The following is a 24,210-nucleotide window of genomic DNA, read 5'->3' on the forward strand; positions in this document are numbered from 1 at the left end:
TCAGAAACCATTCAGAAATCAAATCAAGAAGCAGAGAGCAATGGAATGGATGGAACGGAGGGAGGGAGGAAGAACAAAAAGAGGGGGCAGGGTCTCTCCTTCCGAGACCTCCAGCTGGGGCGGCCTCTGGTCCCGTCCTGTTCTGACCTAGGCTTCCCCAAAAAGCATGAAGCAGACTCCTTGTCCCGACAAAAAACCCTTTTTATTAAGTTACTGTGAATTCTTCTCATTCACATCCAGCACAGTCATTCAAGGGTGAATTTCCAGTCACAGACCTTATCTGGCTTGGACAGGTGCCAGGCCGATATCTTCAAAGCTTGACAAGGAGTCTCAGAAAGTCACGATCCAATTAAGCGAACTAATTGTCTCCTGCAAACTCCACTCCCCTTTCGCTCCTCTTTCATTCTCTCTGAGTGGGGCCATTCATCGTCCACCTGTGGCTTTACTCCTGAGTCGACCCTTGTTCCTTAGCTGTTCCCTTCTTCTGGCAGCTCTGCGCATGCGCACCCTGGGAACAGGCTCCAACTGTTCTTCTACCTCACTGATGTCCGACTCCGAAGGCAGCTGACAACTGTCAGACGGCCCCGGTCCTCTCTCTGCCTCTGATGCAGAGCCCTCCCCAGACTCCAGGACTGGCCCATGTTCCTCCCCAACCTCCTCACTGTTCGAATCTGCTGGCCGCTGGCAGACCACAACAATAACATCTCTCCTAAGGGCAGAGCTGAGGGTTCACCTTCTCCTTTTCCTCCTCCTCCTCCTCCTCCTCCTCCTCCTCCTCCTCCTCCTCCTCCTCCTCCTCCTCCTCTTCCTCCTCCTCCTCCTCCTCCCTCCCTCCCTCCCTCTCTCCTTCTCTTCTTCGTTGGGCATTGATTTTTCACAAAGCTTCTTCTTTCCCGCCTTCTCCAGTTACTCAAGACCTTGTTCGGCACCAACTTGGCCTCGCAGTTTGACAGCTGGTCTTCCAACTCCTGCCGAGCTCAGGCCAAATGCCAGCGCTTGGGCTCCTCCAGTTTACGGCCGGGCCTTTACCACTGCTGCTTCATGGCTCCTTATACCCAGTTCACCCAGGCCTTGGCCGACGCCAGTTTGAGGAATATGATGCAGGCCGAGCAGGAACGGGACACCTCAGGGTGAGAGCCGCTTCTCTCCTTCCAAACCGGGCCCTGGTTTTGCCATCGTGTCTAGATGATTGATTGAAATACAGGTGGTCCTCGACTTACGACGGTTCGCTTAGTGACCGTTTAAAGCCGCAACGGCACTGGAAAAAGTGACTTAGGGCCGTTTGTCCCAGTTACGACCTTTCCAGCATCCCCCGCAATCACATGACTGAAAATTCGGACGCTTGGCAGACGGTTCCTATTTATGACCGTGCCTGGCCGTCCCAATGTCCCGGGATCCACTTTTGCGACCTTCCGACAAGCAATGTCAGCGGGGGAGGCTGGATTCACTTAACAACCGGGTGACTAACAATATCCCCGGCGGCGATTCACTTAACAACGGAGGCGAGAGCAGTGGCAAGGTGGGGCAAATTAAGAAAAGGTTCTCACTTAACAACAGAAATTGGGGGCTCAGTTGCGATCGTAAGTCGAGGGCTACCTGTGAGCGCAGGAGAAATACACGTGTGAGTCTTACATGCTTTCAAAGCACAGGTGTCCAATCTTGGCAACTTTAGAACATGTGGACTTCAGCTCCCAGAATTCCCCAGTCGGTTGAAATCCACATGTCTTAAAATTACAGATTTATTGTGAAAAGACTGGACAACGTGCAGACAGTCTAAATGTTTTAATTAGCTATTTCTTGGAACTACCGTGTTTCTCCCAAAATTAGACATCCCCGGATAATAAGCCCAATCGGGCTTTTCAGCGCATGCTCTAAAATACACCTCCCCCCGAAAATAACCCCCCTCGAAACTACTTAAACGCATGCGCACCCGGTCCCCACCATGTACTCTGGTTGCTTGCCGCGCAAACAACACGAAGTGAGGAGGCGAGGGCGGGGAAAGGGAGGGGGAACATGCCCCCCGCACCCCACGTGCCTTTACCTAACGGCCGCTCCCGCAATCCTAGCCACCACACCCCTTCTGTCACGCTGATGGCCGCAGCAAAACAAGTGGCAGTCCCAGCGATGCGCCTCGCGCCCCACTCCCTTACCTACCGTCACCTCCAGCAACCATGGCCACTTTTGCAGCCGCAAAAGCGACAGGAAATCCAGCGCCGCGGCCCACGTCAGGATCTTAATTTCGGGGAAACACGGTAGCAACGAATTTCTCTTGCTAGGAATATCCTAGCGCTCAGAATTGCTACAGCCGACAGCTGGTTGGTTATTGGAAAAAAAACCTTCTATGTTTAGAACCTGATCCAGTTAAACTTTAACATACCGTATTTTTCGGAGTATAAGACGCACCTTTTTCCTCCCTAAAAGGGTGTGAAAATTTGGGTGCGTCTTATATACCGAATGTAGCCCCGCCCACCCACTGGCCTTCATCCTTTGGCCTCTGCCTCCCAGCAGTTACCTCCTTGCAGCAAACAGCAAGAAGAAACAGCTCCTTTCAGCTTCAGCACAGCCTAATTAGCACAAGTTGATTGGATCGGCCTCCCGACTCTCAGCTGTTTTGCTCTCAGCTGTTTTGCAGGGTCCTCTGCTGCTTGCTGCAAGGAGGTAAATTGCTGGGAGCAGATTTTTTTTTTCTTCCTTGTGCTAATCAAGCTATGCTGAAAACGAAACTGAAAGTAAAGCAAGCTGTTTGATGTTTGCTGCAAGGAGGCAAAATTGCTGGGAGGCAGAGGCAGATTTCTTTTTCTTGTTTTCCTCACCAAAAAAGGTAGGTGCGTCTTATACTCCGGTGCGTCTTATATTCCGAAAAATACGGTATGCAAAGAGCAGTCAGCAATTTATTCTCTACTATAAAGATTTTATGGCTGTTTTTATGCCAAGAGTTTTAAGATACCTAGAGATGCTTTGGGAAGGCGGCATACAAATCTTAAGATATGCTTTTATCTTAAAAGCATATCTTAAGTCTGTTGCATTTATTAATTTAATCTGTTCTCGAGGCTTGCAAGATTCATTGATCGCAAACTAAAAGAAATAAAATGAAAAAAATGGCTGTGGTTATTAACCTAGCCAATGTGAGGCTTTTTTCAGGGATGTGTTTCAGATGGCGAAAATCAAGGAAGATGGATGGTTAGGAAATGTGACGTATAAATAAAAATAAATAAAACCCGACGTAGCCCAAAGTTGCTTCATTGTTGAATGAACACACCTGGCAGAAGCTGCTCCTGTTAGCCCAGTTCCATTTAAAATGCTTTTATTGTTGTGTGAATCATGGACGCTAATCCTAACCCTGTATTAATATTTGCTTTCGTAGCTGGTTTGACATATTGCAAAAGGTTTCTGCGCAGCTGAAAACTGGCACCGCGAATATGGCCAAGCACCGTGCTGATAAGGTACAAATGCAAAACACATGTTCCTTGCTATATATATATATTTTAAAAAGATAACTGTAAGAGATACACGTCAAATATTTAACTGGGGCAGGGTATTTTTCTTCAACCGTAGGCAATTTTAAGACTTATGGACTTCAACTCCCAGAATTCCCCAGCCAGCTATGTTGGTTAAACTGGCTGGAGAATTCTGGGGGTTGAAATCCACAAGTCTTAAAAGTTGCCAGGTTGGGAGACCCCCCTGGCCTAAAGTCCTGAAATAAATCGTTGTGAATCTCACCACTCCTGAAAAAATGGTTCCGGCACGCATCCGTGTGCCAACCAACTGATTTTTGGGCCTTCTGGGCCCACTGAAAGTAGGGAAACAGGCTGTTTCCTGCCTCCGGAGGACCTCGGGCAGTGGTGGGGAAGGGCCGTTTTTTGCTGTCCCCAGCCTCCAGAGCCTTTCTAGGAGTTTGGGGAGGGCAAAAATGACCTTCTCCACCTCCCCGGAGGCCAGAAACTGCCCGTTTGGCAACTTCCATTTTCGCCCTCCCCAGACTCCTAGAAAGGCTCTGGAGTCTGGTGAGAGAGAAAAACAGGCCTACCGGGCCATCGTGTGACAGGAGCGTGAGGGCGGGGCGCATAGAATTATGGGTGTGGGCCCGCACGGACGTGCGCCCCCTTCCTGGCACACGATGGCAAAAAGGATAGCTATCACTAGTGTAGGGTTTCCTGACTTGAGCAGGGGGTTGGACTAGAAGACCTCCAAGGTCCCTTCCAACTCTGTTAATATCTGCCAGCTGGAATCCCTTGCTAAAACAACATCTTGCAGATAATCCTTGTTTTCTGGACTACATGGGTAAGAGATCGAAGTAAGAAAGGTGCCACTTTAAAAGATAAGGTGGAGCCCCCAGAACTTCCCATGAGTCTGTTGGATCTTGCCCTTACAGTGTGGGGGGATTCGAAGTGGGCCTGCGAAGATGGGGTGGGGGGGCATTCTTTCGCGCTTTCCGTCTGAAGTCCCGCTGAGTTGCCGCCCTTCTCTTTCTCCCTTAGAATATCATCCACAATCACATCCGTCTGTTTGAACCGCTGGTCATCAAAGCGCTAAAGCAGTACACCACCACTACGTCCGTACAACTGCAGAGACAAGTCTTGGACCTTCTCGCCCAGCTCGTCCAGCTGCGGGTCAACTATTGTCTTCTGGACTCCGACCAAGTGAGTATTCAGCCTCTGTTGCAAGTCCATCTTCTTCTGCAGCCAGTCCACCCTGTGCTCCGGATCACGGCCTGTCGTGGGAGAAGAAGGACTGGCAAAATCCAAGGGCGGCGTCAAAAGAGGAAGCAGCCTAGAATTGCCGCGTAGCCACAAGCGAACTAAATCAGTTAAACCAAACCGTCTGTGTCTTTCGTGACATTCTGTCCCCTTCAACCCTTTCAGCGCTCATGGAAAGGTGTGGTCACCTTGAAAGAAGATGTGACATCTGGAGCCATTTCATAACCCGAGTACACGTGCTCCTCGACTTACAGCAGTTCATTTAGCGACCCTGAAAAGTTACAACAGCACTGGAAAAAAGTGGCTTTACGTCCGTTTTTCACATTTTTTCACGCCATTGCAGCATCCCTGGGATCATGTGATGAAAATTCGGACGCTTGGGCACTGCCTCGTGTTTATGGCAGCTGCAATGCTCCCGGGGTCACATGATCTCCTTTCTCTTCCCCCCCCCCACTCTCACACCTACCTACCTCTTTAAAGCTTTAATAACAGACTTGATTGAAACAATATAGCAATGTATTATGGAAGTGCCACAAAAGTTCAAAGTGGCTTACTCACTTAACAACGGCAAAAAAGGCATAAAGACTAACACAATAGGTAGATCAAATCACAGCTGCCAAGTTTCTGCTCTGTTCCATATTCTATTCTATTCTATTCTATTCTATTCTATTCTATTCTATTCTATTCCTTCTCCTATTCTATTCTATTCTATTCTATTCTATTCTATTCTATTCTATTCTATTCTATTCTATTCTATTCTATTCCTTCTCTTATTCTATTCTATTCTATTCTACTCCTCTACCCCATTCCATTCCATATTTTCTATTCTATTCTATTCTATTCTATTCTATTCTATTCTATTCTATTTATTCTATTCTATTCCTTCTCTAATTCTATTCTATTCTATTCTATTCTATTCTATTCTATTCTATTCCTTCTCTTATTCTATTCTATTCTATTCTATTCTATTCTATTCTATTCTATTCTATTCTATTCTATTCTATTCTACTCCTCTACCCCATTCCATTCCATATTTTCTATTCTATTCTATTCTATTCTATTCTATTCTATTCTATTCTATTCTATTCTATTCCTTCTCTAATTCTATTCTATTCTATTCTACTCCTCTATTCCCAGTGGAAGGAAATTTGTGCACGCAGAAATATTTTTCTCTTTGGGATCTCAAACCTAAAGAGGGTTTGCCTCCATCCTTGTCCAAACAAGACCAGATGACATGAAAGACATTTGACAGTTGAAGTCCTGTTCGTTTCTTTTGTGCTTTGTTTCCGTTGACATAAAATACGATTTGCAGTAACGAACACCCAGTAATGAGCTGTTTGTTGTTCTCATCAGATGTCACGGTCTGTTTCATTCCGATTTGATGGAGGTAATGTCAGAATGTACCCAGCCGATGTTTGCCGAAATTAATCCGGGTGTTTTTTCTTTTTGGCTTTCAGGTATTTATTGGATTTGTGCTGAAGCAGTTTGAATACATTGAAGTCGGCCAATTCAGGTACAAATTCCAGCACAGACTGGAACTTTCCTTATATATTTATGTGAAAAGGAGGCTCAACACCAACGAGCGATTCTGAGCCTTCTTTCTTCTTCTTCTTCATTGAAAAGGAAGGAGGGAGGGCAGTAGAACCTAAACTTATATACCGCTTCACGGTGCTTTTACAGCCCTCTCTAAGCGGTTTACAGAGTCAGCCTCTTGCCCCCAACAATCTGGATCCTCATTTTACCCACCTCGGAAGGACAGAAGGCTGAGTCAACCTTTGAGCCGGTCAGGATCGAACTGCTGACAGTGGGCAGAGTTAGCCTGCAATGCTGCATTCTGACCACTGCGCCCCCATGGCTCTTGGAACGACTCATACTCCTCTCCTGATGCTGAGAGGGTAGTCCAACGTGTCTTTTTTTTTTTTCTTTCTTTCTTTCTTTCTGTTTTTCCCCACCAGGGAATCAGAGGCCATTATTCCGAGCGTCTTTTTCTTCCTGGTGTTGTTGTCTTACGAGCGCTACCACTCCAAGCAGATCATTGGAATCCCTAAAATTATTCAGCTCTGTGACGGGATCATGGCCAGCGGAAGGAAAGCAGTGACACACGGTAACGGGAAATCAGAAGTCATAGAACTGAACTCCTCCCACTAAACATGGCAGGCACTTAAAATTTACAACGAAATGTATTGTCCTGCTGCAACTTTGCTGGATCTTTATTGCTTTCTCCCTCTCCCTCTCTCTCTCTCTTCTTCCTCTCTCTCCCTCCCTCTCCCTCCCTCTCTCCTTCCTCTCTCTCCTTCCTCTCTCTCCCTCTCCCTCTCTCTCCTTCCTCTCTCTCTCTCCTTCCTCTCTCTCCCTCTCCCTCTCTCTCCTTCCTCTCCCTCCCTCTCCCTCTCTCTCTCCTTCCTCCCTCCCTCTCCCTCTCCCTCTCTCTCCTTTCTCTCTCCCTCTCCCTCTCTCTCCTCCCACTCCCTCCCCCCTCTCTCTGTCTCTCTCTCACACACACTTTCAAATATACCCCCGGTATATCTTTCTGCGTAAATATATATTTCTATGGAAATACCATAAAACTGACTTTCCAGAGCCTTTTATGAGGTTGACAGATAATAACTCTGGAAAAAAGGAGCAAAGGCTAAGAAACAATGAAAGCCAATGTAAATATTGGAGACTTTGAAATTTGTGTCACTTTAAATTGAATATGTCGATTAATAACATTAGAAGACGTCAAAATGTCATTTGTTGAGACCCTGATTCTACAGTAGGGGAAATTGTTCTTTGGCATGATTCTTTAGCTAAACTTTAATGCCGTCACATCAGTGGTGGGTTTTAAAAATTTTTACTACCGGTTCTGTGGGTGTGGCTTGGTGGGCGTGGCATGGTGGGCGGGACGGGGGAAGGATACTGCAAAATCCCCATTTCCTCCCCACCCCACTAACCTGCTCTGGGAAGGAATCAAACTCCCCCCTCTTCATTTCCCCAAATAAAATATTACTCATAAGAAAAGGCTCCCAGAAAAGCAAGGAAAAATCAAGCTGCTAACAAAGGAACCTGCCTGAGGCTCATTCCACATTCCTGCCAGCTGCATAAAGGAAACTTTGTAAGAAAACAACAGCTACCGGTGTTTAGAGATAATAGAAAGTGGAAGCCGGAAGTTCAGCTCCATTTACAAGCAGGCAGAAAATTCATTCAAGACAGGATATTTCACAATGGAAATCACCCAAACCTTTTTAGAAACACAAAGCCCATGTTGCACAAACCCCAAAACTTCAAAAACATAGAACCATATAAGAATTCACTCCTCTTATCCAGTTTGTTGTTCAGCTGACCCAGAAACGAACGGCTGAATGTCACTTTGCTTCTGCAAGTAAAAACCTCCTTCCAGCAGCTGCTTCTTGGCTTGTCAATTTAAAGCGACAGCATCTTCTGGTTTTTGTTTTTTTTTTCTTCTTCTTCTTTGTCAAGCGATCTCCTGGCTGAAAAGCGAGCCCTGATTTTGTTTTTCTTTAGCAATCCCGGCTCTGCAGCCCATCGTCCACGACCTCTTCATCTTAAGAGGAGCGAATAAAGCTGATGCCGGCAAAGAATTAGAAACCCAGAAGGAAGTCGTGGTCTCGATGTTGTTGCGGCTGATCCAGTATCACCAGGTAAACCCCGCGGTCGCTCACCTGTGTCTCTGAACATCCTCACAACTCCCAGATGGCGGATTTTATTGCAAACACGCTGAGCCTGCCTGTCTGAGTGATTGGACTGGAGGTGATCTGACCAGGCTCTCAAACACGACAAACCCCCTGTAGTTGAAGCAATGATTCCTTTATTAGGAGCACCAGACTCACCGCAGACTAATAAGTCCATCCAGCTGGGAGATGAATAGTTGTCTGCCATATCTATTCATCTCCGCCCCCTGCCTTTGATCCCCAGAGCTAGGGTGGGGCTTCGCTAGCAGTGGTGGCTCTTCCGTCCCGAGGACCGGCCCATAGATTTCCACTGCTCTTCCTTCCTTCCTTCCGATTAGAATGCAGTATTGTAGGCTGACTCTGCCCACTGCCAGCAGTTCAATTGTTGTGGCCCGTCAGCGGCCTGTGCGGATTGTAGCTGATTCTGACAGCGAGGAGGCTGGTATGGTGCTGCGCCAGCAGTCTGTGCAGCTGGCACTCGAGTCAGACAATGAGGGTGCTGGAGAAGAGGTGGTGCCAGAGGCAGGGATTCAGCCAGGGCCTTCAGAACCTCCAGAAGCTCCCATAAGTGAAGAGGAAGAAGAGGAGGAGCCTCTTTTTTTTTTAATTTGATTTATATGCCGCCCTTCTCCGGAGACTCAGGGCGGCTTACAATGCGTTAAGCCTCTTCTCGAGGCACGGGTGCGCAGAGCTGCCAAAAGGCAGGAGTGGCTCCTCAGGAGGAGGTCTCCTCGAGAGTAAGGCTTGGGGCTAGTTGGCCACTCCCTTAGCCTATTTAAGGAGGAACGCCAATTGCAGCAATTTGTAGGGAACAACTTTAGTTCACTCTACTGCGCATTTGGATTCTCTGCAAATTGCTTCTGGGCTTTCTGCCAACCTTTGTAAGATTGTGACTACTTTATCTTTATTTTCTTATAGGCTGTTAAGGAAGTTTATTAACAGCCTTTGTTTGGAAAAGACTGACTTATTTTAGTAAATTTAAATGTGCGTGCTGTGTTCTTTGGGATCCATAGCTGGGGCAGAAGATCAATGCTGAATCAATTGACTCAGCCTTCCGTCCTTCCGAGGTCGGTAAAATGAGGACCCAGATTGTTGGGGGCAAGAGACTGACTCTAAAGTGCTTAGAGCCCTGTGAAGCGGTATATAAGTCTAAGGGCTATGGCTATTGGTATTCTTCTTTGCTGGCAGGTGCTGGAGATGTTCATCCTTGTGCTGCAACAGTGTCACCGAGAGAACGAAGAGAAATGGAAGAGGCTGTCGCGACAGGTAGCCGACATCATCCTGCCAATGCTGGCCAAACAACAGGTGAGGGTTTACCTTTGGTCACAGGTAGCCATCGACGAAGACCTTCCTGCTTTCTGCACGGAGGAAAAACTTCCTTTTCCATTCTGCCCCTTAGGAATCGGGGCCTGGTATAGAGCGGCCAAGCCCTCTCCAGGCGCCTGATGGACATCTGGCCACGTAGCGTGTGGAGAAGCTGCCCTGGCATTTTCTTTTATTTATATATATATATTTATACATATACACACACCGTATTTTTCAGAGTATAAGACACACCTTTTCCCCTCCCCAAAAAGAGGGTGAAAATCTGGGTGCGTCTTACACTCCGAATGTAGCCCCGCTCAGCTTCTCAAACGGAGGTTTCAGAGGCTGAAAAAAGCATCAGAAAAAAAGCTTCAGAAAAAAAGCCTCCAAACAGAGCTTCAGAAAAGAAGCCTCCAAACAGAGCTTCAGAAAAAAAAACCCTCTGAAAGGCTTTTATCTAAAATAATATGGCAAGCAACACAAGAAGAATCGGTAAAGGTTCTAACCAAACGATGCTAACCAATCTGGAGAATGACACCATAACCAACAGATGGGAAGAGGTTAATCTACATACCAATACCAAAGAAAGGAGATTGAACAGAGTACAGATAGTCCTTCAGAATAAACGCCTCTGAAAGGACTCGATTGCAGCCGTCGTTGACCCCGTTGTGTTTGTCGGTTTGTTTTAACCCTCCCCAGATGCAAATAGATTCCCACGAAGCCCTGGGGATCTTGAATACCTTGTTTGAGATCCTGGCGCCTTCCGCCCTGCGCCCGGTGGACATGCTGCTGAGGAGCATGTTTGTGACGCCCAGCACCATGGTAAGGAGGAGGGGGGGGAGAGGCATCCGGCCAAGAAGCCGCTCAGCGAGAGGGAAGGAGGCCTCGCTGCCCTCGGTCCGGGCTCAGGACGTCCCCAACTGCCCTCTTTCTTTCCCTGGGGTGTCCGGGGGTTAAGGATTTGGGTCTGGACATTCCCTCTCCTTGCAAAGGCGTTGTGGGGAGGACAACAGGGGCAGCCTGCCTGGCGCCTCCAGCTCCTGCCAAAAAGCGGGGTATAAATCCGATTCGGTCCATAGCTGCCCGGGTGCTTAGCAGCCAAGGCCCCTTTGCTGCCGCCCTCCAGAAGGGCATCTGGGCCTCAAGCCCCCTTCGCTTCGTAGGCAGGCAGCGGGGAAGGAAATGGCTAAGCTGCCAAGGGCAGGGGTGTTACAGAGGAACTGCCTTCCTTTGGGCAAATGATCAAGTGGGAAGGGGAGGGTGGAATGGGAAGGGGAGAAGAGGGGAAGGGAAAGGGAAAGGGAAAGGGAGAGGAAGGGGAGGAGAGGGGAAGGTAGAAAGGGAAGGAAAGAAGGGGAAGGAAGGAGAGAGAAGGGAAGGAAGAGGAAGGGGAGGGGGAAGAAGAGGGGAGGGTGAAATGGGAAGGAAGGGGAGGGTAGAAAGGGAAGGAAAGAAGGAAGGAAGGGGAGGGGAGGGAGAGGAAGGGGAAGGGAGGGTGAAGTGTGAAGGAAGGGGAGGAGAAGGGGAGGAGAGGGGAGGGTAGAAAGGGAAGGAAAGAAGGGGAAGGGGAGGGGAAGGAGAGGAAGGAAAGGGGAAGGGGAGAGAAAGATGACTGGAGGGGAAGGAGAGTGGAGGATGGAAAAGGAAAGGAAAAGGAAGGGGAGAGGAAGGGAAGGAAGGAGAAGGGAAAGGAAGGGAAAGGGAGAAAAAGGGGAAGGAGACGGGAGAGTGGAATGGGAAGGGAAGGGGAGAGGAAGGGAAGGGGAGGAGGGGAAGGGGAAGGAGACGGTAGAAAGGGAAGGAAAGAAGGGGAGAGGAGAAGGAAGGGAAGGGGAGGGGAAGGAGAGAAAGGTGAGTGGAGGGGAAGGAGAGTGGAGGGTGGAATAGGAAAGGAAAAGGAAGGGGAGAGGAGGGGAAGGGAAGAGGAGAAAGAGAGGAAGGAGACAGGAGGGGAAGGAGAGGAGAGGGTAGAAAGGGAAGGAAAGAAGGGGAAGAACAGAAGGGAAGGAAGGGGAGAGGAGAGGGAAGGGAAGGAGAGAAAGACGGGAGGGAGGGAGGGACTAACTTAAATAATGAATATTTTGTCCGCTTCTCCTCCCCCCTCCCTTTTCAATAGGCTTCAGTGAGCACCGTTCAGTTATGGGTCTCTGGCATTCTGGCTATTCTGCGGGTCTTGATTTCCCAGTCCACCGAAGACATCGTCCTCTCCCGCATCCAAGAGCTCTCCTTTTCCCCGTATCTGATCTCTTGCCAAACAATTAACCGGCTGCGGAACGGGGAAAGCAAAGTTCCTCCCACTCAGGAAACCTCCACGGATGAGCAAGATCGCTTTCTTCCCGAAGAGACCTTTTCCAGGTATAGGTTGCTCATAAGAGCCTGCTATTTATTTATTTATTTATTTTTTAAACCATTAAGAAAAAAAAAAGAAGAGAGAGATAAAGGCTCTGAGATAAGGAATGGAGGAAAATATATATAGGTAGCCCTCGACTTAACGACCGGAGGCGAGCCCAACATTTCTGTTGTTGCTAAGCGAGACATTTTTAAATGAAATTTTGCCCCGTTTTACGACTCTTCTTTCCCACCGTTCTTAAGTGAATCACGGCAGTTGTTGAGTCAGTAACACGGTCGTTAAGTGGATCCGGCTTCCCCCATGGACTTTGCTTGTCCGAAGTTCGCAAAAGAGGATCACGTCACACACACACACACACACACACACACACACACACACACAGGCCACACGGGACACGAGTCAGTTGCCATGCGTCCGAATTCGGATAGCCTGACCACGGAGGTGGTGCAAAGGTTGTAAGTATGCAAAACGGCCCTCGGTTCCCTTCGCCGCCGTAACTTCGAACGGACACTAAGCAAACTTTCGTAAGTCGAGGACTATCTGCATCATCAATGTAAACCTTGAAGAAGGCCAAGAAGATTGATGTAACCGCAGGGCTGGCTATGCATATCAGGGTTTTTTTTCCCCCCTCCCCTCTGTTTTGCAAAGTCCTTTTTTGCTTTTTTCTGGGCTTCACGCTTGGCCTCTACAGTAGTGGCCAAAATTGTGGAAACCTTTTGGAAAAAGTGTATTTTCTAAAACTAGCTAATAACACTTTTTTTTTTAGTTGTACCATAAAATTATATATATATGTTTTCTCAGGTTTTTGCGGGTGTTTGTATGTAGGTCTTTGGTCTTGGCGACATTTCAACGAAGTCTCATTCGTCATCTTCAGGCTGGTGTTCTCGGCTTCGTGCTTCCAGGAGCAAAGGAAAGCACGAAGCCGAGAACACCAGCCTGAAGATGACGAATGAGACTTCGTCGAAACGTCGCCAAAACACTTCCAATTTTACGTGGGAGAAGACCCGAATAACCAAAGACATATATATATCAGTGATAATAATAACTTTATTGTCATTGTCATTTCTTTCTAGATTCCTCATCCAGTTGGTGGGGATTCTCCTGGAAGATATCACCAGCAAACAATTGAATGTGGAGACGAGCGAACAGCAGCACACCTTCTACTGCCAGGAACTGGGCACCCTTCTCATGTGCTTAATTCATACCTTCAAATCAGGTGCTACTCAACCCCCTTCTTCTTGCCACTTTACGTGAAGGGAGGAAGGGTCAAGCTAGCCGTGGGGTCCCCGGGCAGCGTCTCCCCGGGCAGAACGGAATGGGACAACGGCCAACTCTCCAACTTGCCGTGATCAATTGTGCGGCAGCCAACTTGACATTGGCCAACTCGCCACAGGGCAATTCAACGATTCAATTTAATTAGCTGAAAGAATTGAGACATTAATTTTTGCCATTCCTCACGGTGAGTATGCTGTGGTGAATTGTCCTAGTCTAGGGGTGTCAATCTCAAAGCCCGGGGGCTGGATCCGAGCCGCAGGGTGCTTAGATCTGGCCCATGTGGCCACCCTGGAAACAGCAAAGGACCAGCCCGCAGTGCCTCTGCTAGCAAAAATGAAGCTCAGGAGTCCTCCCTCTGCCATTTTCCCTAGCAGAGGGTTGCAGGAGGCCGTCGCAGATGAAAACGGAGCTCAAGAGCCCATTTTCACTGGCAGAGAGTTGCAGGAGGCCATTGCAGCTGAAAACGAAGCTCAGGAGCCCGTTTTCGCTGGCAGAGGGCTGCAGGAGACCGTCACAGCTGGAAACGGAGCTCAAGAGCCTGTTTTCACGGGCAGAGGGCTGCAGGAGGCTGTCACAGCTGAAAACGGAGCTCAGGAGCCCGTTTTCACTGGCAGAGGGCTGCAGGAGGCTGTCACAGCTGAAAACGGAGGTCAAGAGCCCGTTTTCACTGGCAGAGGGCTGCAGGAGACCATCACAGCCAAAAACGGAGCTCGGGAGCCCGTTTTCGCTAGCAGAGCGCTGCGCTTGGGCCCCCACAGGCACCCCCCGAGAGGAGTGACGTTGAGCTGGCCACATCCACCCTCATCACGTCCCCCAGACCACGCCCCTCCAGCCCTCCCCAAGGTTAAATAAAACCCTGATGCGGCCCTCAATGAAATCGACTTTGACACCCCTATGCTAGGCCCTGTCTGGAAAGTGGAAGGCCCAGTACAGATTCTGAGCAGGCAGGATGGTTGCACAAAACATTGTGGGCATTGGGACAGTGGAAATCAGCAGCCAATCAATAGAAGCCAAAAGGTAAGGTTGTGCTGATCTTTAATTTTTGGGAAGAAGAGGCTTTTGACAACAGAACAAAACCTTTTATTTCAGGAAAACAGCATCCAGTGATATTTGGATGAACAAAAAACCAGAGGGGGTGGATTGTACAGGTAGTCCTCGATTTACAACAGTTCATGTAATGAGAGCGTTCAAAATTACGACGACGCTGAAAATAAAATGACTTACCACCGTTTTTCACACTGGCAACCATTGTAGCCTTCCCACAGTTACGTGACTCAAATTCGGACCCTTGGCAACGAACTCGCACTTGTGATGGCTGCAGTGCCCTTTGGCGACACGCGATCCCCCTTTTGCGACCTTCCAAACAAGCCCAAGTCCACGGGGAAGCCGGATTCACTTAACGACCGTGTCGCTAATTTAAAACATCTGCGGCAATTCACTTAACAACTGTGGCGAGGAAGGTGGTCAAACAGAGCAAAACTCCCCTTAACGACTGTCTCGGCAAGCGACAGACGTTTGGGGGGGCTCGATTTTTGCGGTCGTAATTCGAGAACTACCTGTATGTAATATTTCGGCGGGAACCCCAAGCTATCGGTTGGGACTGATTTGATAACAATGTTTTTTTTCCATCGTTTCGGTCTTTCAGGGATGTTCCGAAGAATCACAGCTGCGGCGACCAAGATTTTTACCGAGAATGGACCGCACGGTCTTCATTTCTACACCCTCGAAAGATTAAATGATCTTGTCAAGTCCATGATAGCCACGCATCCATCCCTGGTGCTTCTCTGGTGTCAGATCCTTCTGCTTGTTAACTACACCAATTCCAGCTGGTGGTCCGAAGTTCATCAGACCCCCAAGTAAGTCTGTTTTTAACAGATTAACAGAGTTGAAAGGGACCTTATAGGTCATCTAGTCCAACCCCCCGCTCAAGCAGGAGACCCTACACCATTTCTGTTTTTAAGGTCTTCAGTCTCCTCCTCGGCCCAGAGTGGATGTGTCTTTGTGATTTCAAACGCTGCCCTTTGCTTTACAAGTCTTATTTCTCGTGTAAATGTCCCTCCTATGTAGATTTGAAAAACTCTTTCCGTCCTGAAAGCTTCCTCCGATTCTGATTTTAGCGGGCTAATACGAAAAGGTCTTGTTTTCCTCCTCGCCTTTCAAAATTCACCTTCCTTTCTTGTTCTGTCCCGGTCCCACACATGCACCCCCACAGATGGCCCGGAGTTAATAAGCCACACAACAAAACTCTTTGAAGATAAAACTGGCAGCAACCCAGTGGCTAGCTGCCAATTCAGACTTTACTCACACAAAACAAAGATTAGACTGCAAGCATTCCGGTAAAACAGGCAGAGTTTCAACAATACAAGGATTAATCCAAACGCAGTCCGATAAAGCAGGCAAAGTCCAGTAACGCAGAAAACATGGATTATTTCCAGTTTTTGCTCGTCACAAACTGAATCGGCCACCACACCCACATTTATACCCTGTGGGGTGTGGTCCAGTGACTTAGCTAATCTCTGGCACGCCTTCCCCTCTGCTGCGCACGCTTCTCCCTGCGCCTCTGCCGAGGGTCCAGCCAGCACTTATCTCCTTCATCGCTGTCCACCTGTGGCTGCGGGGACGTGGTTGGCTCTGAACCTATCTTTTGGCCTTCAGTGTCCTCCGGAGGCATTGCCAGAGAGGAGGGTCCTGGAGAGGGAGGCCTTGCCAACTCCTCTCCCTCACTCTCAGAGTCTGCATCTGTCGATAGCCCAGGCTCAGGCAACGGAGCCACAACATTTCTGAAGAACTCGATCATCTGGAAAGTCTCATTGTAAAGGAACCCCGAGGTTCCTTGGGGGTAATTCCAGAAGTGGTATTCAGCCGGTTCGCCCTGATTCGCCCGAACTGGTAACAGAAATCGCGGATGGGCCTGCTCACATGCCCCAGCTCTATGCTCTCCTATTTAGGCACATTTTTGAGGCCAGGCACATGTGCGGAAGGTGTACACGCGAGCAATGCGTTCAAACCGGATGCGCGCAGGAAGGGAGTGTCCGCACGTGGGGCAAACCGGTAGTAACAATGTGAAACCTACCTCTGGGCAGTTTCCACCCCCCTTCCCCTGTGGTGTCTTCATTGCTACAGCTGAGCGGGACATTTTGGCCAAGAAGTCATTCGGGTAGAAGCCAGATGGAAGTTTGGGATACATTCAGTGGTGGTATTCAGCCGGTTCGGGCGAATTGGTAGTGGCGACTGCGGTGGGCCTGGCCAACCACCCATCCCGGCGCTATGCCGTCCTATTTAAGCTGCGTGCATGCGTGCAAGCAAAGCACAAGTGCAGAAGGCCGGACGGATGCTCGGAAGGCACCCGCGTGAAGCAAGCATGCACGCGCTCACATTTTCGGTGCGCAGCGAACCGGTGGTAAAAATATGTGAAACCCACCTCTGGATTCATTTATATTGTTCAGCAGGGTTTGTTTCCAGAGGTACAAAAATACAAACAATGCAGCTTTTTCTTTTGTCAACCCCTAAATTCTAGAATGTGTTAGTTCGATGCTATCGGATGGATTGAGAATGAAGCCATGGCATCGCCTGGGTGTATCTAGAGGGGTGCGGTGGCCTAGACGTCGAGCTCTCGCCTCACAATCAGGAGGCCGTGAGTTCAATCCTAGGTAGAGACAGATATTTCTCTTTCTGGGTACAATGAGAATGTATCTGCCGAACAAAACTCCGCACTGGCAACAGGAAAGGCATCTGGCCAGTAAAACACTCAGCTCTATTCAGTTGCCCAGACTCCATCCCCTCCCCCCCAATGGATTATGGGGCCGTTAAAAGGAGATGATGCTGATCGCCTGGGCGGGTGTATGTGTGTATGTATATTTTAATTAAATTTATTTCGTTAAATTTTCATGCCGCCCATCTGACTGATACGGCGACTCTGTTAGTTTGTAAAGGGAATCCGGCTTCCCCATTTGACTTTGCTCGTCAGACGGTCGCAAAAGGGGATCACATGACCTTTGGGGCACTGCGACTATATATCCAGTCTGAATAACTGAAGAACCTGATGGTCACTCGCTGACCTTAGGCTGGCCAGTCGCCCTTCGGTTCTGTTCCTGGCCGCTGAATCAGTTTCTTACTAGCCAACTGCCTTGATCCTTCCAGATTCTTCTACCTCAGGGGTCTGCAACCTTAAACACTCAAAAGAGCCATTTGGACCCGTTTCCCACAGAAAAGAAAACACCGGGAGTCACAAAATCCTTCCCGTGCCTGACTATTTCTTCAGCGGCCACAAAAACTAGCATATGTGGTTGAATTAAACGTTCTGTTTTCTTCTGAAACTTTTCTTTTCTTGGATTTATCCATGGTTGGCCTACCAGGGGTTGAAAAGCTCAATAAATCATGTGCCGGCAGGTGTCGCACATTGGCGGTTGTGACGCATATTTTGAGCGACAGGGAGTCGCAGCAGAGGGGTGAAAGAGCCACATGCGGCTCCAGAGCAGCAGGTTGCTGACCCCTGTTCTACCTGTTTCTTCTTTATTTCTTTCTGGCAACTTGACTCCTAGATTTTGTAGTTTAAAAAAAAAAACCAACCCTTTCCTTCTCTTTCCAGAAGGCAGAGTCTGTCAGGCGCTAAGTTGCTCAGCCCTCAACCCAGCGGGGATCCCCACGAAGAAGACGGCGGCTCCAAGCTCAGCATTTGCAACCGCGAGATCGTGCGGAAAGGATCCCTCATCCTTTTCTGTGACTACGTGGTAAGCGCCGAGGATTGCAGGCGATGCCCGCTTTTCTGTTGCCTTTAGTGACTCATCTTCCAGCCTATTTTGTTTTTTGTTTTTTCCCCCTCGCTTTTTTTTTCTTCTTTTTTTTGTGTGCAAATAACCATCCAAGCTGGGATAGCCTCCCATCGACCGGTACGCTCCCACAGAGAGGGGCTCCTCCGGGTGCCGTCGGCTAGGCAATGTCGGCTGACGACCCCCAGGGGGAGAGCATTCTCTGTGGGGGCCCCTACCCTCTGGAATGAGCTGCCCCCGGAGATTCGTAGGATTCCCGACCTGCGTGCCTTTCGTCGCGCCCTAAAAACATTATTATTCCAACAAGCAGGGCTGGCCTAAATTAGAATAATATTTTACTATTTTAATGGGTTGTTTTATTAGAGTTTTCGGCCAATTTATTTAATTGTTTTAAACTGCTTTTAATTTTTATATTGTCATGGTTTTATTTCTGGCTGTACACCGCCCTGAGTCCTTCGGGAGAAGGGCGGTATAAAAATTTAATAAAATAAAATAAATAAATTTTTAACACTTTCAGGTTTTCGGCTCTCTCATAAAGGGTTTTTAAATAACCGTAGCAGCTGGCGTCATAAATTGCACCTGGGAAGTGACAGGCAACTGGGAGGACCGTGAGCTCAAATATCTATGGAGATTCTCAGTCATCCGGGTCAGATTTGTCCCAAAGGGTGTTTTTTTTTCTTTTCAATTGGACTTTCTGGTTTTTCTTTTGAAGACGTTTCGCTTCTCATCCAAGCAGCTTCTTCAGCTCTGACTGGATGGTGGGGAATGGAAGGATTGATATTCCTTGCAGACAGATGGTCATTTGCATCCTTTTTAGCGAGTCGTTGAGGCTACTTGGATTCTGAATCAAACCTCCAAGCGGCCCACGGGGTGCTTAGATCTGGCCCGTGGGGCCGCCTTTGTGGAAAACAACAAAGGACCGGCCCGCGGTGCCTCTGCCGGTGAAAACGGAGCTCGGGAGGGCTGTAGGCGGCCCTCCCGAGCTCCGTTTTCGCTGGCAGAGGGTTGCAGGAAGCCGTCACAGCCGAAAACAGAGCTCACTCATTTCCGTCACAGCCGAAATCAGAGCACTCGGCCTCCACAGGTACCCCTGACACGAGTGACTTTGAGCTAGCCACACCCACCCTGACCACGCCCCCGTGACCCCCCCCCAAGGTCAAACACAACCCTGATGCGGCCCTCAAAGAAATCGAGTTTGACACCCCTGTTTTAGAGAGTCATTTAGGCCACTTGGACCCTGAGAACACAGACAAGGTCACCTTAACGACTCACTAAAAGGATGCAAATGACCAGCTGTCTGCAAGGAGTATCAATCCTTTCATTCCTCACCATCCAGTCAGAGCTGAAGAAGCTGCTTGGATGAGAAGGGAAACAGCTTCAAATAAAAACAAGAAAGTCCAGTTGCCTCTTGGAAAAAAAAAAGCATCTTGGTTCAGTTCTCCTTGCGCGCTGCTGGCCGTAGCTTCCTGGCGGCCTTCAAGGAGCAGCCCCAGGTAGAATGCATTGCAGTACCCCAGCCATGAGGTGATCAGAATGTCAGTCAATGTCTGAAAGGCCTCCCGGTTGAGGCCAGGGTGCAACTGGAGCACAAGGAAATTCGGGTCCGTGTTTGTTTCTGGATTTCTGTCTGAGAATATCTTAAAAGCCTCCATTGTTGGAGCATCCATAACTTCTGGAGGCAGGTTGTTCCGCTGGTTAATTGTTCTGATTTGTCAGGAAATTCCTCCTTAGTTCTCGGTTGCTTCTCTCCTTGATCGGCTACCGTTCGTTGCTCCTCGTCCTGCCTTCTGGGACTCTGGAGGAGCCTTCCATGCAGAGGTGGGCTTCCCGTAATTTAGCAACCGATTCGCCGAAAATGTGAGCATGCGCAGCGCTTTGCTTGCACGCGGGGCTCGCACGCATGTGCGCAACTTAGAAAACGTGGCTAAACAGGTTGCTACAATCGGTTTGCCCGAACCGGCTGATTGCCCAAACCGGCTGAATCCCACCTCTGTTTCCATGACACCCTGTTGTCTCTTCCGCTCGAGTGAATCCATTCCATTTCTTTCCACAGTGCCAAAACCTGCACGACTCTGAGCACTTAACCTGGCTGACCGTCAATCATGTCCAAGAACTCATCAGCCTGTCTCACGAACCTCCCGTCCAGGATTTCATAAGCGCCATTCACAGAAACTCGGCGGCGAGTGGACTTTTCATCCAGGCTATTCAGTCACGATGTGAGAACTTCGCCTCCGTAAGTTCTTTGCTTTGGTTCTCGTGATTTCTTTTCTCTTGATGATTTTTCTCCTGCCCAACACATCTCAATTTTCCTGAGGTAAAAATTTTTTTTTGCATCTTTAAAGGTAACAACGTCCTTCAAATATTGAGGTTACCGAAACAGGAGATGCGTCTGTTGATCGTTTGGCCATTGCAAATGAGTCGGTCTACTGCACTGGTTAAAAAATTGGGAGACATGAGTTCTAATTCTGCCTGAGGCATGAAGCAGGCCAGCGGGGTGACCGATCTTGAGCCGGTCCCTCTCTCTCAGCCCTAAGTAGAAGGCAAGAGAAAGCCACTTCTGGATTCTGGCCCAGAGAACTGCAACTGTCTCTGTAAACAGTTGCCAGGAATCCATGTTGACTCTTAACAGATTAACAGAGTTGGAAGGGACTTGTGGGTCATCTAGTCCAACCCCCTGCCAAAGCAGGAGACCCTACACCATTTCCAACAGACTGCAGTCCAATCTCTTGAAAGCCTCCAGTGATGAAGCTCCCACAACTTCTGAAGGCAACTTCTGTTCCATCGGTTGATTGTTCTCACTGCCAGAAAATTCTTCCTTATTTCCAGGTTGAATCTCTCCTTGATCAGTTTCCATCCATTCTTCCTTCTTCTGGCCTTCAGGTGGTTTGGAAAATAGCTTGATTCCCTTCCTCCTCTCTGGGGCAGCCCCTCAAATATTGGAAAGCTGCTATCATGTGGTCCTTCCATTCTCTAGACTAGCCAGGCCCAGTTCCTGCAACTGTTCTTCGTGTGTTTTAGCCTCCAGTCCAGGGATGAAATGCTCCCGGTTCGGACCGGATCACCTGATCCGGTAACGATGGAGGCGGGTGGTTCGGAGAACCTGTAGCAAAAATCCCTGCCCCCCCCCCCTGCCCAGCTGAGCCGCACAATCATCAGAGGCTTTTTTTTTTTACTTTTAAAAGTATATTTTTTCTACAACCTCTTCGGCTGAAAAAATGCTTTTAAAAGTAAAAAAAATAGCCTCTGATGATCGCGCGGCTCAGCTGGGATCGTCAAAGGCTTTTAAAAACATTTTTTTTCTTTTAAATGCCTCTGACGATCCAAGCTGAGATGCCTGATCATCAGAGGCATTTAAAAGAAAAAAAAAAGCCTCTGCCGATCAGGCAACTCAGCTGGGATCGTCAGAGCCTTTTGAAAGCGTTTTTTTTACAACCTCTTCGCCAAAGAGGTTGTAGAAAAAATGGTTTTAAAAGTAAAAAAAAAATTTAAAAATTGGCCACGCCAATTACCAATTAGGTAACATCATCCGATTCACTCAGCAAGCGTGTCACTAACTTTAACAACCGCAGTGATTCACTTAACAACTGTGGCGAGAGAGGTCATAAAACGGGGGCAACGTTCACTTAACAACTGGCTCACTTAACAACAGAAATGTTGCTGGCTCAGTTATGCTCGCAAGTCGAGGACTACCTGCATCACCCCGGCAGATTTTCTGAACAGATGAGAGTCTGTTGCAGAATTCATCCAGAGGCTCAACCTGTTCCTCTTAATCCCCAGAAAATGAGGGTTTTTTGTGGGGGCCAAATTCGTGTGAAATCTGTGCGGGTAAGAAAAAGCCATGGAGGTTCACCTGATTTTAAAAAGGAACCTGTTAAGTCAGGGGTCAGCAACCTGCAGCTCTGGAGCCGCATGTGGCTCTTTCATCCCTCTGCTGCGGCTCGTCACTCAAAATATGTGTCATAACCACCAATGTGCAAAACCCGCCGGCACGCGATTTATTTCGCTTTTCGACCCCCGGTAGGCCAACCATGGATAAATCCCAGAAAAGTTTCAGAAGAAAACAGAACGCTTAATTCAACTACATAGGCTAGTTCTGTGGCCGCTCAGGAAATAGTCGGGCTCGGGAAGGGTTTTGTGGCTCCCGGTGTTTTCTTTTCTGTGGGAAACGGGTCCAAATGGCTCTCTGAGTGTTTAAGATTGCCGACCCTTGTGTTAGATTGATGAGATGTTTTTTATACTTTTGATTAGTCTGGAAAACAAAAAAGACTCTAAAAAAGATATTTTTCTTCCCGGTTTCAGCCGACAGCGGTGAAGAAGACGCTGCAGTGTTTGGAGGGGATCCACCTGAGCCAGTCAGGGGCTGTGCTGGTCTTGTACGTGGACAAGCTTCTCTCGACTCCCTTCCGTGTGCTGGCTCACATGGTCGACACCCTGGCTTGCCGTCGTGTGGAAATGCTTTTAGCGGCGTCTGTGCAGGTAAACCGTGGCGTCATCTGGGCTGGTCGATGGCGGAAGGTTTAGTCTGCCTCCCTATGGGTCTTCGAGTCATCAGCCCTTATCTCTCAGCCCTAACCCACCTCATGTGACTGGGGGTGGGGGTCGGGATTTGTATGGCCGCCCACTCAGCCATAACGTCTGTGGAGACGCTCATCAGTCATTCTCAGGGAGAAAAAAAAAATTGGGGTCTGCAGGGATAAATAAAATGAAAAATAGAATCATCATCTTCTTTTAATGACCCCATAATTCCCTTGCGAGGTGGCGCCTGGGCAACTGAATGGAGCCGAGTGTTTACTGGCCGGATGCCCTTCCTGTCTCCAGGGCGGAGTTTTTGTTCAGCAGATACATTCTTCATTGTGCCCAGAGAGAGAATGGAGCTGAGTGTTTACTGGCCGGATGCCCTTCCTGTCACCAGGGCGGAGTTTTACAATAATAGTCATAAAAGTAGAATTAAACTCACCGCTTTGCTTTGCGCTCTTGGAGGTGGGTAGGCTATAAATCTAACAAATGCCCATCACCACATGGCCAAATGCACATCTCAGTCTGATCGGGGAGTGCTGAGAACCACACACCCCCTCATGTCTAGGGAGATTCTTGGCCATCCAGATTATGGTTGTCCCAAAGGTGATTTTTTTTCAAGAGGCAACTAGACTTTCTTGTCTTTTTCTTTTGAAGATGTTTGCTTCTCGTCCAAGAAGCTTCTTCAGCTCTGACTGAATGGCGGGGAATGAAAGGATTTATACTCCTTGCAGACAGCTGGTCATTTGCATCCTTTTTAGAGAGTCGTTGAGGCCACTTGGTCCCTGTGGCCAACTCACTGTGGGACAATTTAACTCTTCGGTTTAACGCTTTAAAATAAATTTGAAAATTATTTTATGTGCCATTCACATTTCCTCCTGTCCCATCTTTTGTATCCTTTCTTTGGCGATTCTACTCCATTTCTTCGATATTAGTGTAACTCTTGTCCCGTGGCAAATTGGCCGTGGCGAATTGTCATAGCGCCGTTCCTGTTTGTCCTCAAGGAGAACCTGAGCAGTCCTTTACAAAATTGGCCAAAATTGTGGAAATCTTTTGGGGAAAGTGTATTTTTGAGGTTTGATGGCTAATAACACCACTTTTTTGGGTGGAGTTTCAAGAGAATCCTTTTCCACTGCTGGAATGGCCTGGGAATAGCCCAGACCTTCTTAACCCAATGGAAAATCTATGGAGCTGACTAAAGAAACTGGTTAGTCAGAAGCAACCCAGCAATAAAACCCAGTTAATAGAAGCCATCATTCAATCCTGGTTTCACATTATCACAGCTGCAGAACTCAAAGACTTGGTTCCCTCCATGGGAAGACGTTGTAAGGCCGTCATTCATGCTAAAGGTTACCCAACTAAGTATTAGTTATTAACTGACATGGGGATAATTTTTGTGTATCTCATTTTTCTATGGTCATAATTTTTGTATATTTTGTTTTTTCTACGGGTTTCCCTTTTCTTCTTTATCCTGTAACTGCTATTCTAATAGCAAACCCTTCATAAAAGTTATGGCATTACATTCTTGATGAAATTATCTTTCCATGGATATATAATTTTATGGTACTACTCCCCCCCAAAAAACCCCAAAGTGTTGTTATTAGCTAGTTTTAGAAAATACACTTTCC

At 48.1% G+C, this 24,210-nt stretch overlaps 1 protein-coding gene across 4 annotated transcripts in view; it reads left to right on the forward strand.

The window, feature by feature from the left end:
• HTT (huntingtin) overlaps positions 1-24,210 on the forward strand; it is a 107,811-nt gene that overhangs the window by 48,614 nt on the left and 34,987 nt on the right. For all 4 annotated transcript variants that reach the window (XM_087875537.1, XM_087875538.1, XM_087875539.1 and 1 more), the window contains 14 exons: positions 907-1,130; positions 3,365-3,443; positions 4,479-4,640; positions 6,155-6,210; positions 6,653-6,801; positions 8,202-8,338; positions 9,557-9,673; positions 10,373-10,495; positions 11,790-12,028; positions 13,097-13,239; positions 14,944-15,154; positions 17,887-18,028; positions 20,121-20,300; positions 22,367-22,543. In XM_087875537.1, the coding sequence (XP_087731663.1) occupies positions 907-1,130; positions 3,365-3,443; positions 4,479-4,640; positions 6,155-6,210; positions 6,653-6,801; positions 8,202-8,338; positions 9,557-9,673; positions 10,373-10,495; positions 11,790-12,028; positions 13,097-13,239; positions 14,944-15,154; positions 17,887-18,028; positions 20,121-20,300; positions 22,367-22,543 (2,139 nt within the window). The remainder of the gene's footprint in view (positions 1-906; positions 1,131-3,364; positions 3,444-4,478; positions 4,641-6,154; positions 6,211-6,652; positions 6,802-8,201; positions 8,339-9,556; positions 9,674-10,372; positions 10,496-11,789; positions 12,029-13,096; positions 13,240-14,943; positions 15,155-17,886; positions 18,029-20,120; positions 20,301-22,366; positions 22,544-24,210) is intronic.

This window comes from Pantherophis guttatus, chromosome 8, assembly GCF_059756535.1.
Source record: "Pantherophis guttatus breed Tessera chromosome 8, ASM5975653v1, whole genome shotgun sequence".
Classification (NCBI taxonomy): Eukaryota; Metazoa; Chordata; class Lepidosauria; order Squamata; family Colubridae; genus Pantherophis; species Pantherophis guttatus.